The sequence below is a fragment of the Gopherus flavomarginatus genome, chromosome 1, assembly GCF_025201925.1.
Source record: "Gopherus flavomarginatus isolate rGopFla2 chromosome 1, rGopFla2.mat.asm, whole genome shotgun sequence".
NCBI lineage: Eukaryota > Metazoa > Chordata > Testudines > Testudinidae > Gopherus > Gopherus flavomarginatus.
The window spans coordinates 74,383,820-74,398,588 of NC_066617.1; the positions used below are offsets into that span (position 1 = coordinate 74,383,820).

General features: G+C 45.5%; 1 protein-coding gene and 1 long non-coding RNA gene across 4 annotated transcripts in view; one reads left to right on the forward strand and one right to left on the reverse strand.

Annotated features, from left to right (window-relative positions):
* Positions 1-10,356: 10,356 nt before the first annotated feature.
* On the reverse strand, positions 10,357-13,914 carry BBS10 (Bardet-Biedl syndrome 10). Of its 3 annotated transcripts, none has more exons than XM_050934997.1 (2): positions 13,673-13,914; positions 10,357-12,136 (listed from the first exon to the last, which is right to left on the reverse strand). In XM_050934997.1, exons 1-2 carry the CDS (start codon positions 13,903-13,905, stop codon positions 10,588-10,590), a joined length of 1,782 nt encoding a protein of 593 aa, XP_050790954.1. In that variant the 5' UTR covers positions 13,906-13,914; the 3' UTR covers positions 10,357-10,587. The 3 variants fall into 3 exon arrangements, with proteins under 3 accessions (XP_050790954.1, XP_050790944.1, XP_050790937.1); XM_050934987.1 differs by having other exon boundaries at positions 10,357-12,241; XM_050934980.1 differs by having other exon boundaries at positions 10,357-12,640.
* LOC127042732 (uncharacterized) overlaps positions 13,828-14,769 on the forward strand; it is a 34,758-nt gene continuing 33,816 nt past the window's right edge. Inside the window, exon 1 of the long non-coding RNA XR_007772033.1 lies at positions 13,828-13,919. This is a non-coding gene — a long non-coding RNA (uncharacterized LOC127042732). The remainder of the gene's footprint in view (positions 13,920-14,769) is intronic.

The following is a 14,769-nucleotide window of genomic DNA, read 5'->3' on the forward strand; positions in this document are numbered from 1 at the left end:
ACTTGCTTTACAGCTTGAAATCTCCAAGTCTTTCATACACAGGCTAGAAATCCTTTTAGCACAGGTCCAGGACTTCCACCAGTTCAGTCTTTGTTTCTCAGGTGTTTCCAGGCATCATCTTGTGTGGGGAGTGAACAACAGATGATGTCACTCCTTGCCTTACATAGATTTATCATATGGAGGGAACCCTTGGTTTCAGAACTTGGTTCTCACACTGGTAGTGGAAAAATACTGACATCTCAAGATGGAGTCCAGAATCATGTGGCCTGGTCAAATGTCCTTGTAGAGTCATAGCAGCCATTTTTTACAGGCAGTCTGGAGTGTTCTCAGGAAGGCTCACCAGGTGGGAGATAAACAACTTCTAAGGCCTATTGCTTTCCCTAATGGCTCATTACCCTGAATAGGCCCTTCCCCACCCACTATCTAGACCTTCACACTTTCTTGTCAACTGTCTGAAATGGGCCACTCATTACCACTTCAAAAGTTATTTTTCCTCCCTTGGTATCCTGTTATTAATTGAATTTTCTTGTTAGACTTCATACTTGGTAAGACAACTCCCATCCTTTCATGTATTTATACCTCCTTCTGTATTTTCCTGATGAAGTGGGTTCTAGCCCATGAAAGCTTATGCCCAAATAAATCTGTTAGTCTCTAAGGTGCCACAAGTACTCCTCGTTTTTGCTGATACAGACTAACACCGCTACCATTCTGAAAATATCTAGACCAGGGCTTCTCACAACAAGTGTTTTGGTGGCCTTGGAGTGTGGCCACCAACTATTGCTGGTGGCCGCAGTGACAATTTTTCCTAAAATACTTGATTAACTTTAGGAAAAACATAATATGCACATACACAATGTCCAAATCATTGTAAGTTATTTATGTAGGGTTTTTTTCAGACTCAGTAATAAAAATAATTTACATTTCTCTCTATTCTTTACTGGACCTAAAGAAAAAAAAAGAGAAACAAATAAGGCATGTAGACAAGTGGACTTCCTCCTGCGGCACCTCCTGCTGATGTCTTCTGGGAATTAGCTCGATTCAGCTCTGGAGAGCCCTCTGCAGGCTGGTGATCCATCTGTCCTCTGGCCCCCCGTGTCCCTCCCTGGACCCAGGGCCCTTTTACATGGGGTGCTGCCCCCTGGCAGTAACCCCTTTCTCTCAGGGTCTCCCCTCCCCAGGAAACCCCCACCTTGCCTCAGTATATGGCTACTGCTAGTCATTGTCTAGCACCACGTCCTGCGGCAGACTGCAGTATCAGCCTATCCATCACTGGCAAGGAGGGTTTTGACCTGCAGCCTTGGCCTAACCCTGGGCTGCCCTCTGCAACCCCCAGTACATGTTAGCCCAATGCTAGGCTGCAGCCTGGGGCTTTCCAGGATGGAGCTCCCCAGCCTTTCCCCAGCCCTGCTTCACTCAGGTACCTTATATCCAGCTCCCTGCAGCCAGGCCCATCTCCTTCTATAGCTAGAGAAAGACTGTTTTGGGCTTCTGGCTTCCCTGGCCTTCTTATAAGGCCCTGTTGCTCAGTTTGGGGCATGGCTCCAGCTGCAGCCACTCCCCCTAATCAGCCTAGCCTAAAGGCTGCTTTCTCCAGCCACAGCCCGTTCCCAGGGCTGTTTTTAACCCCTTCAGGGCAGGAGCAGGGGTCCACCCTGCTACAAGGCACTTTGCATGTTCTTGTCTTTTTGTCCTTTTTTTTGCTTTTTTGGCTGCATGTTTTTTTCCCCTCAAGACTTGCTAGCTGGTAAGTGTTCTGCTGTGAAAAGTGATATTTGTATGTTTGTTAATATAACTTTTCACAGCAGACTTACTTAACCCCAGAAAGCCCTGACACAAATTAAGCCCTGGATGGGGAGGTGGGCAGGGAGGCAGTGGAGCCCAGCAGAGCCTGGAACCAGAGCCTGCTATCACATGGACTGAGCCTGAACCCTGTGGCCAAAGCCTGCCTCCCATACCCCTGGGAGAGGGTGGGATTCACCAGCTGCCTACAACTCCAGCATTTGTGTCTCTGGAGGGGGCAAGGCCCAACCACTTCTGTAGGCCCTGGGAGAGGGGCCATTGCTTTGTGTCCCTGCCCCCAATCACAGCCCAGATGACTGTGGCTGCAAGAAAATGCTCTGGTGTCTGCATTTGAGAAACACCGATCTAGACTGAAAGCATCTTGCCTAATGGGCATCACCCAGGTATAACTAGATTTGAAATACAGATACATAATCAAGATTCATAACTTCAGATACAAAAAATGATACATGCATACAAATAGGACAATCATATTAAGCAAAAAATGTTTTCAGTGGCACCTCACATGACTTATCTTTTACAAAATGCATCATAATTATGTCATAATCATATAATATTACTATGATGAATATAGGGTGCAATGTCATACCACCCAGGAATATGTTAAGACTGGAAAAACTCCCAAACAGCAACACTGAAAAATTGAATTATTGCCAGCCTAAAAGCCCATCACATCCTGACTGTTGACCTACAAGAGATACAGTTTCAGTTCCTGGACTTACTGTATGAGCCACATTTTCAAAACGTGGCCTTTATTTGTTATCCAGCTACTTGATATGTGGCTAAAACTCTTGCATATTTTTTTAAAAAGTCACATTGTAGACAGGCTGACTCACCTCCACGGCACTTCTTGCTGGTTACTTCTGGGAATTAGCTCGGTTCCGGTTCCAGAGCACCCTCTGCAGGGCGGTGATCCACCTGTCCTCTGGCCCCATGTCCCTCCCTGGACCCGGTGCCCTTTGACATGGAGTGCTGCCCCCAAGCAGTCAGCCCTTTCTCTGAGGGTTCCCCCTTCCCAGGGGACCCCCACCCTCTATCCCCACCTCACCTCAGTAATGGCTGCTGCCCAGTCTCCACCTAGCCCCTGTTCACTGGAGCAGACTGCAGTATCAGCCACTCATTATAGGCAAAGGGGTTTGGACCTGCTGCCTTTGCCTACCCCTGGGTTGCTCCCTGCAACCCCCAGTACCTCTTGGCCTAATGCTAGGCAGCAGCCTGGAGCTCTCCAGGCAAGAGCTCCCTAGCTCCTCTGCCTTTCCCCAGCCCTGCTCCACTCAAGGTACCTTGTCCAGCTCCCTGCAGCCAGGCCCTTCTTCCTCTACAGCCAGAGAGAGAGACTCTGCTTCTAGCTCCCCTGGCCTTCTTATGAGGACCCGGTGCTCAGTTTGGGGCCTGGCCCCAGCTGCAGCCACTTCCCCATCTCAGCCCAGCCTAAAGGCTGCTTTCTCCAGCCACAGCCCCTTCCCAGGGCTGTTTTTAACCCCTTCAGGGCAGGAGCAGAGGTCTACCCTGCTACACACATGTGTGCAGAAGTGAATGTCCTCTGCCAGCACAGATTAGAGCACTTAAAAATGTGCATACACTACCCAGTGGAGATGAACAGAAACTTCAAGGAGAAAATACCAGTGGAGAACACTAGCCCTGATCTAGGACATGGAATGTCTCAGACAGGTTTTGAGGAGTTACAGCCACGGAACCATCCTCCCTTTATGAGTATACAGAAGGTGGGAAGTCCCAAAACATTTTTCTGTTCTAATATGGGGTCACAGTATGGAAATGGTTGAGAACCACAGATCTAGAATGCAGAGGATTCTACTATGGAAACAGTCAGATCAATAGGTGAACCTGGTGGCATCCCAGAAGGCTGGACTAATGCATCTCTCTCTTTTCCCTGAGCCTGTGGAACATAGGCACAAAATACTCATAATGCCAGGATTGAAAATGAAATAGTCATATGCTGGATAAGTGCCTCACACTGGCTAATCCAGAAAGGAGAACTAGTGTTCTTCTTGGAAGAGTTGTGTCCCTGTCTTCACAAAATGAGTGCCATGCTCTCAGCTGTCTTTAGTAGTACAAAAGTGAAAAAAAAATGGTTCCCAAAGTAAGAGCAGTAACATTCAAATACCCAACTTAACTGGCATTCAGTGGTGAGAGATGCAATAAAGCAGGGTCAGATGTTGAGGGAACGGTGGAAAGAATCAGTGGTAAGGTATATTAAAATAATTATATGGTATTGTGATGCCATGATTGAAAGGTGACTATGTATATCATTGTTGCTACCACTGTTATACAACTGCAACAAAGTATATCATGTAAGGTGTCGATGTAAAGTTATGATTTGCCAGGTATGATTATCCTGTTTATATGCATGTATCATTTTTATATATGAAGATATGAACATTGGCTATAGATCTGTATCCCAAATGTTTGTTCCTGGGGTAATACCCACCAGGTAAAATATACAATGAAGCCAGACAGCTTTATGTTGATGGCCCATTAAAGAAAATAAACTCTTGCAATGGGAAACAGAAGAAACTCATCCAGTCCAGCCAATCTTCCTGTGGACACTTTAGAAAGCATATGGGCAATGGCTGCTCCTGTGAGTCATCAAAGCATGTAAAGACATGTGCAGGGCTGGCTTTAGGCCAATTCAGCCGATTCCCAGGAATCGGGCCCTGCGCCTAAGAGGGCCCCGCACCGAGAGCCAGAGCCCCAGCCAAAGTGCGGCAAGCCGCCCCGCAGCCCTGCTCTCCCAGCTGGAGCCGCGGCCGGAGCGCGGCAAGCTGCCCCGCAGCCCCGCTCTCCTTGCTGGAGCTCCGGGCCCTTTAAATAGTCCCCATAGCCCTGGGATAGCGGGGGGCTCCGGGGGCTATTTAAAGGGCCAGGGCTCCAGCTGCCTCTGCCACCCTGTCCTTTAAATAGCCGCAGGAGCCCCACCGCCCCCATGTATTCTCCAGGGCTCTCGCCGCTATTTAAAAGGTCAGGGTGAGGTAGAAGCGGGGAGCCCTGGGCCCTTTAAATAACCCCCAGAGCCCTGGGATAGCGGGAGGCTTGGGGGCTATTTAAAGGGCTGGGACTCCAGCTGCCTCTGCTGCACCCCCTGCCCTGCCTCCAGCCAGCTCTGCCCCCAGCCAGCTCTGCACTCCGTGCCCACAGCCAGCCCCTGCCAACCCCCCTGCCCTGTCTCCAGCCACCCCTGCCACACACACCTGTGGCCCTGCCCAAAGCCAGCCAGCCCCCACACACCCCTGCCCACACCAGCCCTGCACACCCTGCCCACACCCAGCCCCAAGCCCCCTGCCATTTCCAGACAACCCGCTGCACTCCCCTTCCTGAAGCCAGGCAGTTCTGCACTCCGTCTCCAGCCCTCCCAACCCCTGCTGCATCCCCCTGTGGCCCTGCCTGAAGCCAGCCCACCCCACACCCCCCTGTCTCCAGCCGGCCCTGCACCCCTTTCCCTGCCTGCAGCTAGACCCTACCTCTAGTCAGCTCCTGCCCTGCCTCCAACCAGCCCCATGTCCACTGCTGCCCTGCAGTTCCCAGGGCAGTAACCCTGCACACCTGCTTCAATGAGGGGGGCAGGAAGCAGCTGGGACCCACACATGTGCACACCCGCAGGGAGTGGCAGGGACCCACACAGTGAAATGGCAGTCATTAATAAGCAATCAACAGCATATATGATGCAATGTACATAATATATAACTGTATTATTTATATAGTTATGAAAAGTAAATAATACATGGAAGAAATGAAAGGCTTTTTTTTACGTTTGTTTTTTTTAGTCATCCCTGCCAGGGCCCCGCCGAAAATGTTCAAATTGGGCCCCGCACTTCCTAAAGCTGGCCCTGGGCATGTGACTTGCTCATGTGACCCTGGACAGCCTCTTGTGCCTGTCATTTTCCACAATCTGAGATTGGGAGCTTTGTTTGGGACAGTAAAATTCCATCCACATGAGATTGTGAGAAGATATAAAAGACCCAGGAAACATCTCCATTTTGTCTTAATTTCCTGCTTCATTTCTCTGAACTGGGTTTCTGACAAGGAAGCTCTAAACAATGACTGATGACCTCCAAGCTGTCTGGGTAATTTCCAGAGACACATCTGCAGACTAGCCGTTTATTCCATCACAGTTTCAAACCTGACAGAAGAATTTTGCAATTACTTGTATGTATATGATTTCCTTAACCATTTTAACTCTCCGCTTCTTTTCCTTATAAATAAATCTTTAGATTTTAGTTACTAAAGAATTGGCAGCACGCTGATTATTTAACTCAGATCTTACCCAATACTGATCTGGCTGTGTGGCTGGTCTCTTGAGATCAGTAGAACCCTTTGTTTGATTAAATTGTTTTTCTATAACCACTCATCATAAAGTCTTGTGTCTGGGTGGTGAAATAAATGCTTGAATGCCTAAGGAAACTGCATTTTTGACTTCATTTTAACCAGTGTAGTGAGATAGACCTTTATGTTTGTTACTGGCATGGTACAGCTAATGGTAGAATAACCACCAGTCTAGAGTAAGTCTGCTCTGTTTCTCAGAAGTTTCTCCTGAAGCTGGCATCCTCAGCTATGTGACCCACTGAGGCACAGAGACAGTATATCATTCTATTTTGTAAATTCTCCCATATAACTTTTGTATACAAAGACAGACTATTTACACCTGACATCAAGTTTGCTAACTTCTTAATTAGCCTTAATTCCTTAACCATGATAAAATGATTTGGATTATATTTTTCTTATCTTGTGGGGCAAATGATAGGTAATGAGCTAATCCCAAACTGCTTCCCTAAGTGCCAGGAATCCTAACTACTCTTTTATCCAGCTATCAGACCCTTCATACTCTACAGTACGATTTTCCTTTATCTATACAAAAATCTGTGGTTCATAAACTGAAAATGTTACAACAGTGTAAAATAAATTGAATGTCAACATAAATAACATCAGAGGACAGAGTCCTGATTGTATTACTTATTTTCATGTTTAATAAAAACTCAAACTTTAAAATGTAAATGGTTTATTCTGTGGAAGCTTCAGAGGGCTGCAGATTTTGTGTCCTTCACCAAAGTTGTGGACCAGTTTCCACAAGATACATAGGAACCTGCATACCTGTTAGGCTGTTTTAGTAATCTATTATCAGGTTAATACACAGAGTCCAAGTTCAAGATGGCAGCTTGAAGGCCAGCAGAAGGTACTCAGAGTGGCCTTGAAGCATGCTGGGTGAGCTGCATACAATTCTCTGTAATTCAAGGTCTTTTAGAATGGTGATTTCTACTTATACTGCACCCATCACCATGTATTCAAGCACCTAATTATGTTTTGTAGCAACAGCGGGATGCCAGAGTGATCCTTTTCCAGCCCTTCCTCCTAACCACCCCACCCCCAAACAAGTGACTATGCTAGCCAAAGATAACTTAGACCTTTAGCCTGCCTTGAGAACTGTAAAGGCAGACACTTATGCCTACACTAGGACCTACTGTTTTCAAATGAATCAAGTTCAGAAGTCCACCCAAATGGAGACGATTGCAGGACTAGGTCCTAAATTTAAAAAAAAAAAAATTGTTAGTCATTACAGTTGATATTTCTTGTGTTAGAACAGTCCAAGGCATCATCCACATTTTTCCCAAATGAGAGCTGCACTGGCAACTTACTGGAGCCTGTGGTCTACACTAATGTGCATAAAATGGTGTCATTTGCCCTGCCCTCATCTTACTCAGACAGTCTAGCCCAGAGACTATAGCTCCCATCATGACGTGTTCAAAATGGAGAATTGCATGTTGGATCCTTTAATCTCTGTGGGCTCTACCACTTCATTAAACATGAAGGTAGCCTTGGGGCACATTTTAAAACAATGAGCTTCACTTTTTTTTTTTTTAGAACAAAAAGTTCAACTTTATCACCACAATATGTTTAAGAAACTTCTTTTTTTTTGCTTCAGTTTAACTCTTTTTCTCAAATTTCCTAAAGTTCAAGGTATAGTATCAACCCAATTTTTGCTTAGAATTCACATGCAGTAAAACAAACTTTTACAAAATCCAAATTAATAGAAATTTTGGCAAGATTTTTTAATTCCAATGGAAATTTGTATTTAAATAAAGTTTGCTACTGTATTTGCAAACAAAATACGGCAGTAGGAGGACCTGAAAGTGAAAAAGACTTCAATCAATCACCACTGAATATACTGAGAAAAATGTAAAAGGGAAACAAACAGCACAAATAATGAAGAAACCTGACATTGTTTTAATCATGTAAGTGGTTATTGACGAGAGAGAAAAGTATGTTTACAACATAAGATTTTTAAATTTCCCATAATACTTCAAATTAATGATTATAAAATCCCTGTTGATATTAGTATTGATACCTAATACTGTTACTAGGGATACAAATATGATCACTTCCCCAGCTGCAGCTGCCCATTTACTCGGTGTTCTTTCCTCCATGCATCACTATGGTAGACAGTTAAAAAAACAGGTAAATTAAGGCATCAAGTTAAGACTAATCTTCAAGTAAGTTTTAGGATGAGAAACCTGAAGAAAACTGACGATCAATAGTTTGAAAAGATGTTTAGTAGTTTAACAGTACAGCCTCTCTCCTACACTCAGCCTATTTTTATAGTGACACCACGAGAACATAAGCCAGAATAGCTGAAAATATTGGAAGCCATGAATACCATGTAAAATCAATTTGAGAGATCACACGTTGGCCAGTCATAATGTCGATTTACTTCCTACTATTGCTACTATGATCAAAATAATTAGATAAAAAATAGAAATTCTAGATACCATATTCAGCCAGACAGTCATTTACAGGAATAGACTACAGTGGCCTACAGTCTACGGATGGCTGTCTTAACAGTGAAAATATTGATGTGAAATGGATTATAAGAATATAGTGGACAGAAAAAAATTAGGGAAAATATATACAAAGACACAACATAGTGTTTAAAATCATATTTAATTCAACTCCTTATGAAGGTCAATAAATTACAGAGACATTTTGACTTTTTAAACAATTGTTAAAGCTAGTTTTTAGATTTGTAAAGTTTTGATGGCACATGCCACAGGTAACTTGCCAGGCAAACCAAAATTCACATTTAGTTTGCATAAATATTTAAATATTAAAAATGAGGTGTGCGAGTCTGCCCAATGGTGAATCTCAAGACCCTCCGCAATATGGTGCACAGGGCCAGAATCAATTTAACCCTAAATGCATACTATTACATTTGCTTGTGTTTGAAACCTGCCTGATAAAATAACAGAAATTGCTTTGCTGAGTTCAACAGCAATACAAACCTGCAATGATCTGCTTTTCCTTCCCTCTTTATTACAGGAAGAAGTATTTGTCCTTGCAATGAGCTTTGGGCATCCAGACTTGACCAGAACACATTGTGACAAAAGATTTTTGCCTCACTTGCCCAAAATGGCTTACCAAGCCCTAAACTGCAAATCCACAGAAAACCTCAAAAAGGGTTTAAATTTGCAGAAATTTTAAATTGTTTAATTGAATATAAAATGAGTGGTGGTAGTGTGAGGACCCTTTGACATGCTTAGAATAGTAATTAGTTTTAAGAATAAAGCTTTAATTAAATAAAAATTAAGAACAGTTTAAATTAGAAAATACAGTAATGGCGGCTATAGTATAAAATTAGGTAATGTAGTGGGAAATCCCATAGGAATGCATGGGAGCCCACAGAAATGAACAGGGATGATGCAATCAAGGCAAAGTATTGTATTACTTCCTGTGGGGAATGACTCAGCAAAACCCCATAGGAATACATTGTACCCCATAGAAACCAACGGGATGTCCAGACAGGAAGTAGCTAGGGCTCATCCAAAGGTCAGCTGAAAAACTCCATAAGGCTGCATTGAGTCCATAGAAGTCTATGGGACAGAGGAGGAGCTTTCTGTACAAGTGGCTAATTAGCATATGCTAATCAGTAAGTTCAACTTTCATTATACAGAGACTGCACTACAGTATTAGGTTGTAATAAAAAAATAAATACAAAATGAGCACTGTACACTTTGTATTCTGTGTTCTAATTAAAATCAATATATTTGAAAATGTAGAAAACATCCAAAAATATTTAAATAAATAGTATTCTATTATTGTTTAATCACTTGACAGCCCTAACTGGTATATGTGATAGATATTGTTATAAGGTATAAAGTGAATGATCATATTGTTATACGTGGTAGTTAATTGAAACAGTAATTGTAGGGCTGTGTCTATTTGCCACGCCGCTTCATGTTTATACTGTAACTCTATTACCTCTAACTCTACTCTTTTACTGTAACTATTCACTTCTAATAAGTATTTTTGTTTTTGAATAATTTATGCTTGTTGCCTATTCTTGAGCGGAGGGCTGTATCCGTGTCCTTCAAAGGAAAGTTGGCTAGCTGTGTCTTTCCTGGGAAAATCCGTTAGGGTGGCCACAACCTTTAATACCAAAATAGATAAATTGGAAATAAAGGTTTTAAATGAAAAGCAGTGTTCCCAGGGCTGGCTCAAGGGTTTTGCCGCCCTAAGCAGCCAAAAAAAAGCCGTGATCGCGATCTGTGGCAATTCAATGGGAGGCCCTTCGCTCTGAGCGGGAGTGAGGGACCCTCCACCTAATTTACGCCGAATACCTGAACCTGCCACCCCGCTCCGGAGTGGCCGCCCCAAGCACCTGCTTGCTAAGCTGGTGCCTCGAGTTGGCCCTGAGCGTAGTTTCTAAAGTAATATCATTGGCTTAATATAATTGAATCAAAATCTTCCAGTAACAACATAGGAGAAACAAAAATGTTGTTTTCATAAATCATCTTCTGAATCATTAACCTCAGTCTTTTGAGGTGGTCTCTTAATACCAATTATTAAATCAATAGTGAGAAGCTTTGTAAGACAATGAAGAACAGAAGCTACTAACTGATATTTACAATACACCGATTCTAGACCTTGTTGATGCATGGGCAGCTGCTGATTAGTTTGAAGTGCACTAGTGGCTTTGAAATAGACCTGAGTAAAACTGTTCTCTTTTGTTGTCCTGTAAAGGATTTTTGGAATGCTTAGCAATGCATCAGCAATTACAGTAGAAATAAGACTTATTTTTGGTTGTTGGCATTGTTTTGCATAGGAATGGAGATAATAATGTAACAGGATCTCAAAGTTACCTCCAACTGGCAAAACTGATCCTGCCTGCATGACCAAGTTGGTGTAACTTTGGACTGTGTGTTTATAACTCTTCTCATACTTAAATGGAACTATAGGATTGCCTGGTTTCCAATACTCTTGAGCAGCATCCAGCTGTTTGGACACAACTGATATACTGGTGTTTTCTATTGCTGTCATAGCATCATTACAAATTCTGTGGTTGTTGACAAGAGGCTTACTATTATTCATTACCCACATTTCACTTGGATGCTTGCATTTCAGTGGTGGTTTCTGTAACTCTCTTACAGAACTACCTCTGTCAATTAGAGCTGAAAACATAAAATCACTCTCTAATTTTACAAGAGGCATGGCTAGATCTGAAGATTTTTGCAAGTCTGTTTGATTACATGATGGATTTTCATCTACCCATGAAGAAGAGTCTATAAAGTGTTTTTCTGTTTCAACCATAGATGTTTTCAGTTGTTGGTCATTGACCTTTTCCCTATTACAAGAAATATTATCCATTATGAATTTTTGTTGAGTAGCTGACTGTTGCCAACTACAATGTACAGTTTTTGAAGTATTATTTGTGTTTTCAGGTTGTGCTTCACATCCGTCACTCAGATCAACTGCTTTAAATAGTTGTTGTAACATTTTAAATGCTCCATGAAAAGCAGAGGCATGCTGCTCTGTGACACCACGCACTGGTCCACAAAATATTACACAATGAGGCTCAAAGGCACCTGTCCTTGTCAAACCAAGATGAACATATCTCTTGGAGCCAAGTACAAGAGGCCGACAAAATTTTGCTGTCATGGTTTCAGAGATCTCACTACGTATATTGTCCTGAGTAGGTATAAAAGGTGAGATACCTGTGGCCCTGCAGAGAAGAGAGATTTCTTCTGATGATAAACACTCTACAATAGATATACCACTTATTTTTGCATAGTAAATAACTATTTCCTGTTGTTTCACACTTGACAATAATACTTTTATATTGCTGTTTTGCAAGTGTTTCATTATAGCTTCTGTTCTTTTTGTAATCCAGACTTGGGATGCCTGATACTGAACTTCTGCATTTACAACAAATTCTAAACCAGAGGGAGAAAGAGCAGAGTCGATCGATTCCGTTATAATTAACATTCTTATGTCACCATCTGCTGGACAGTACACAGCAAAATCTCTGTGAAGAACAAGTCCCTCTAAGATCCTGGAATTTGAAACAGGAAGACCTGTTACAGCAGAATGCAATTCTACAAAATATTCATTCACCAAATCCAGCATTTCATTTTTACCATTTTTGAAAGGTATACACCTGTAATAGAAATCACAACTCAATTGGGAAAGAAGCTTCTGATGACTATTTCCTATTCTTCCACAAAAATAAGCTTCTAATATTGACTCCATTGTGTCCCTACCTATCTCTCCTTCCCAACTAGAAAAAGCAGATAGAAAATGTTTTCTTAGGTCCTGTGCCATGATGTGGTCTAATATGTGAGTCTGAAATGTCATGAGAGACTGAGATATTTGCTTCAGACTGTGACAATGTTTTTGATCTCTCTTGCTCCTTTGAATATCCTCACAAAATGGAGATCCTTCTCTTTTATCAAGAATTGCTTGAAGTCCTCTGAGTAATTTGGACAACAGGATGATAAATGTTTTAGCACCATCTCCAGTCATGCTGTGGTGACTGGAGACACAAGCTACTATCATTCTGGTAGAAAAAAAGAAAAAGTAAATTAAGGGTGGCTTTTACCAACAGATTTTAATCAATAGCTTCAATTTATTAACAAAGAAGTGTTTCAGCTATTCACTTGTCAACAGATAATACTACGTGCTGCCTCTGCCTGCAGACACCACCCCTGCAGCTCTCATTGGCTGCAGTTCCCAACCTGTGGGAGCTGCAGAACAAGGGCTTGGGGGCAGACCGGAAGCAGCATGAGGAGCTAGGAGCTGGAGGTCACTGCTTCCCAGGAGCCAAGTAGGAAACCTGCCTCTATCCCCCCTCCCCAGATGCCCCCAGGCCAGCCCCCCCAGTTTTAGTCAGGGGTATATAGTAAAAGTCATGGACAGGTCACAGGCTGTGCTTTTTTATTTACTGGCCATGACTTAAGACATAGTCTTACTCATGACCGACTGCAGGTTCTCCCCAGCTGTCATTTTAACAAACGGAAAGGTTTGCCCAGAGCTTGAAAGACATGCCAGACACAGAAGTAGACAAGAGGCAGGCAGGCACCAGTGACAGCAAAAGGCCACAGCATCCCAGCGAGAAGCACAAACTCCTCCCTGTCCCCAGGTGCTGTGAAGGGCGAGGATCCTGGCCCTGGCCTCTGCCGGGGGCAGGGGAGCGGACTGTATCGTTCCCATCAGCGCCGGGCTCACGGAGGGGAGGATGAAGCTGGGTGTAAAGGGGTGTAAGGAAGCCCCGGAACTGCTGGCACAAGGTGCTGTGCTGTCTCTGCCCAGGGGGAGCAGCTGCTCCATTGATTTGTCTTCTCCCGGCTGCTGCGAGGGGACAAGTCGCCACCACTCTGCCCCCTGGGAAGTCCCAGAGCTTCAGGGCCCGGCTGCGGCCCGGGCATCCGGGACCCGCACAGCGGCGCTCCGAGGCGCTGCAGGCCCGGCCCGCTCACGGCGGGGAGGGGTCGCAGCCACAAGCGACTGGAACCCGGAGGCGGCTCCGGCTGCCCCGGGAAGGCGCGGGGCGGGGCAGGGCGCGCGAGGCATGTACCCGGGCCGGGATTACCTGGCGGTAGGCGGGCCTAGGTTCAGCGCCTCCAGCACTCGCCTCCCGTCCCGCGTGAGCAGCGTCTCTCCCGTAGGGCGGGTCACGAGCACCTGCCCCCCGCGCGGCCCGAGCGCGCCCCGCACCGCGCTCGCCAGCGCCTCGGCCTCCTGCACCAGCCGCCCCAAGTCCAGGGACGCCGCGGACGCCATGGAAGCCGCCCGCCGCTGTGTCCTGAGGCGTTGTGACGCCATCACGTTTGAACGCGGTAACGTGCCAAAGGGGAGGGGTTAGGACGGTTGGGCCGAGCCCGCTGCCGCCTTTTCCACTTCGTGCCGCTTCTCCCAGAGGCGCGCGCGGCCGCCGACGGAGGCAGCCTCGCTCTGAGCCGGGCCGATCGTTAGTGGCGCGTGCAGGTGCGCGTGGGGGAGCGCGGACTGGGCTCCAGTGGGCCCGCCCGCCTGCCGCCGCCTCGCGCACAGCACGTGTGAGCCCCGCGCTGGGCAGGCGCGCCTGGGGTAACGCGGCGGGGACAGGCCCTGACTCTCTAACGCCGGGGCGGGGGCGAGTTTTCTTTGATAAAAAAAAATCAGTCCCTGGTGCTGCCGAGTGTAGGGAAGCTCTCGGGACCGTGATCCACGTGCAGCCCCAAGGCTCACGCCGAGGGCAACTCTAAAGCGGCCTCTACACGTAGTGGAGTTTGGGGGGCGTGACTCAGTGTTTGGACACTTGGCGTGGGCAACCCAGTGACGGCAGTAGCGCCGGTTGCCGGCCCTGTTTCAGAAATACAGGCCAGGGCTCCCAGGATGATGCTGTTCCTTACTTACCTTCTCCCTGGCGGCTCGGTTCTGTCCCACCTCCTGGTGCTCAGCAGTCACTTGCAACACAGCCAGATAGGAACAGGATACATTGTGCCTTGTAGACAGGGACCACGATTAATTTCATTCTCCATAGCAGTAGCATTCTTTGTGCTTTGCAGGCCTTCCCTCTTATTACAAGGCATAAGCCATGCATACCCTACCGTCAGGGGGGGCAAACTATGGCCCTGGGGGCTACATCCAGCCCTTCCAGACATTTGAATCAGGCCCTGGGAAGTAGTGTCAGGGGCTTTCCCCACT

Bases quoted from the DNA above. Each gene is read 5' to 3' on its own strand.
- BBS10 (XM_050934980.1), bottom strand. From the start codon at position 13,905: ATGGCGTCACAACGCCTCAGGACACAGCGGCGGGCGGCTTCCATGGCG. The intron at 12,641-13,672 runs GTAATCCCGGCC...TTTTTCTACCAG, and splicing joins CTAGGCCCGCCTACCGCCAG to AATGATAGTAGCTTGTGTCT.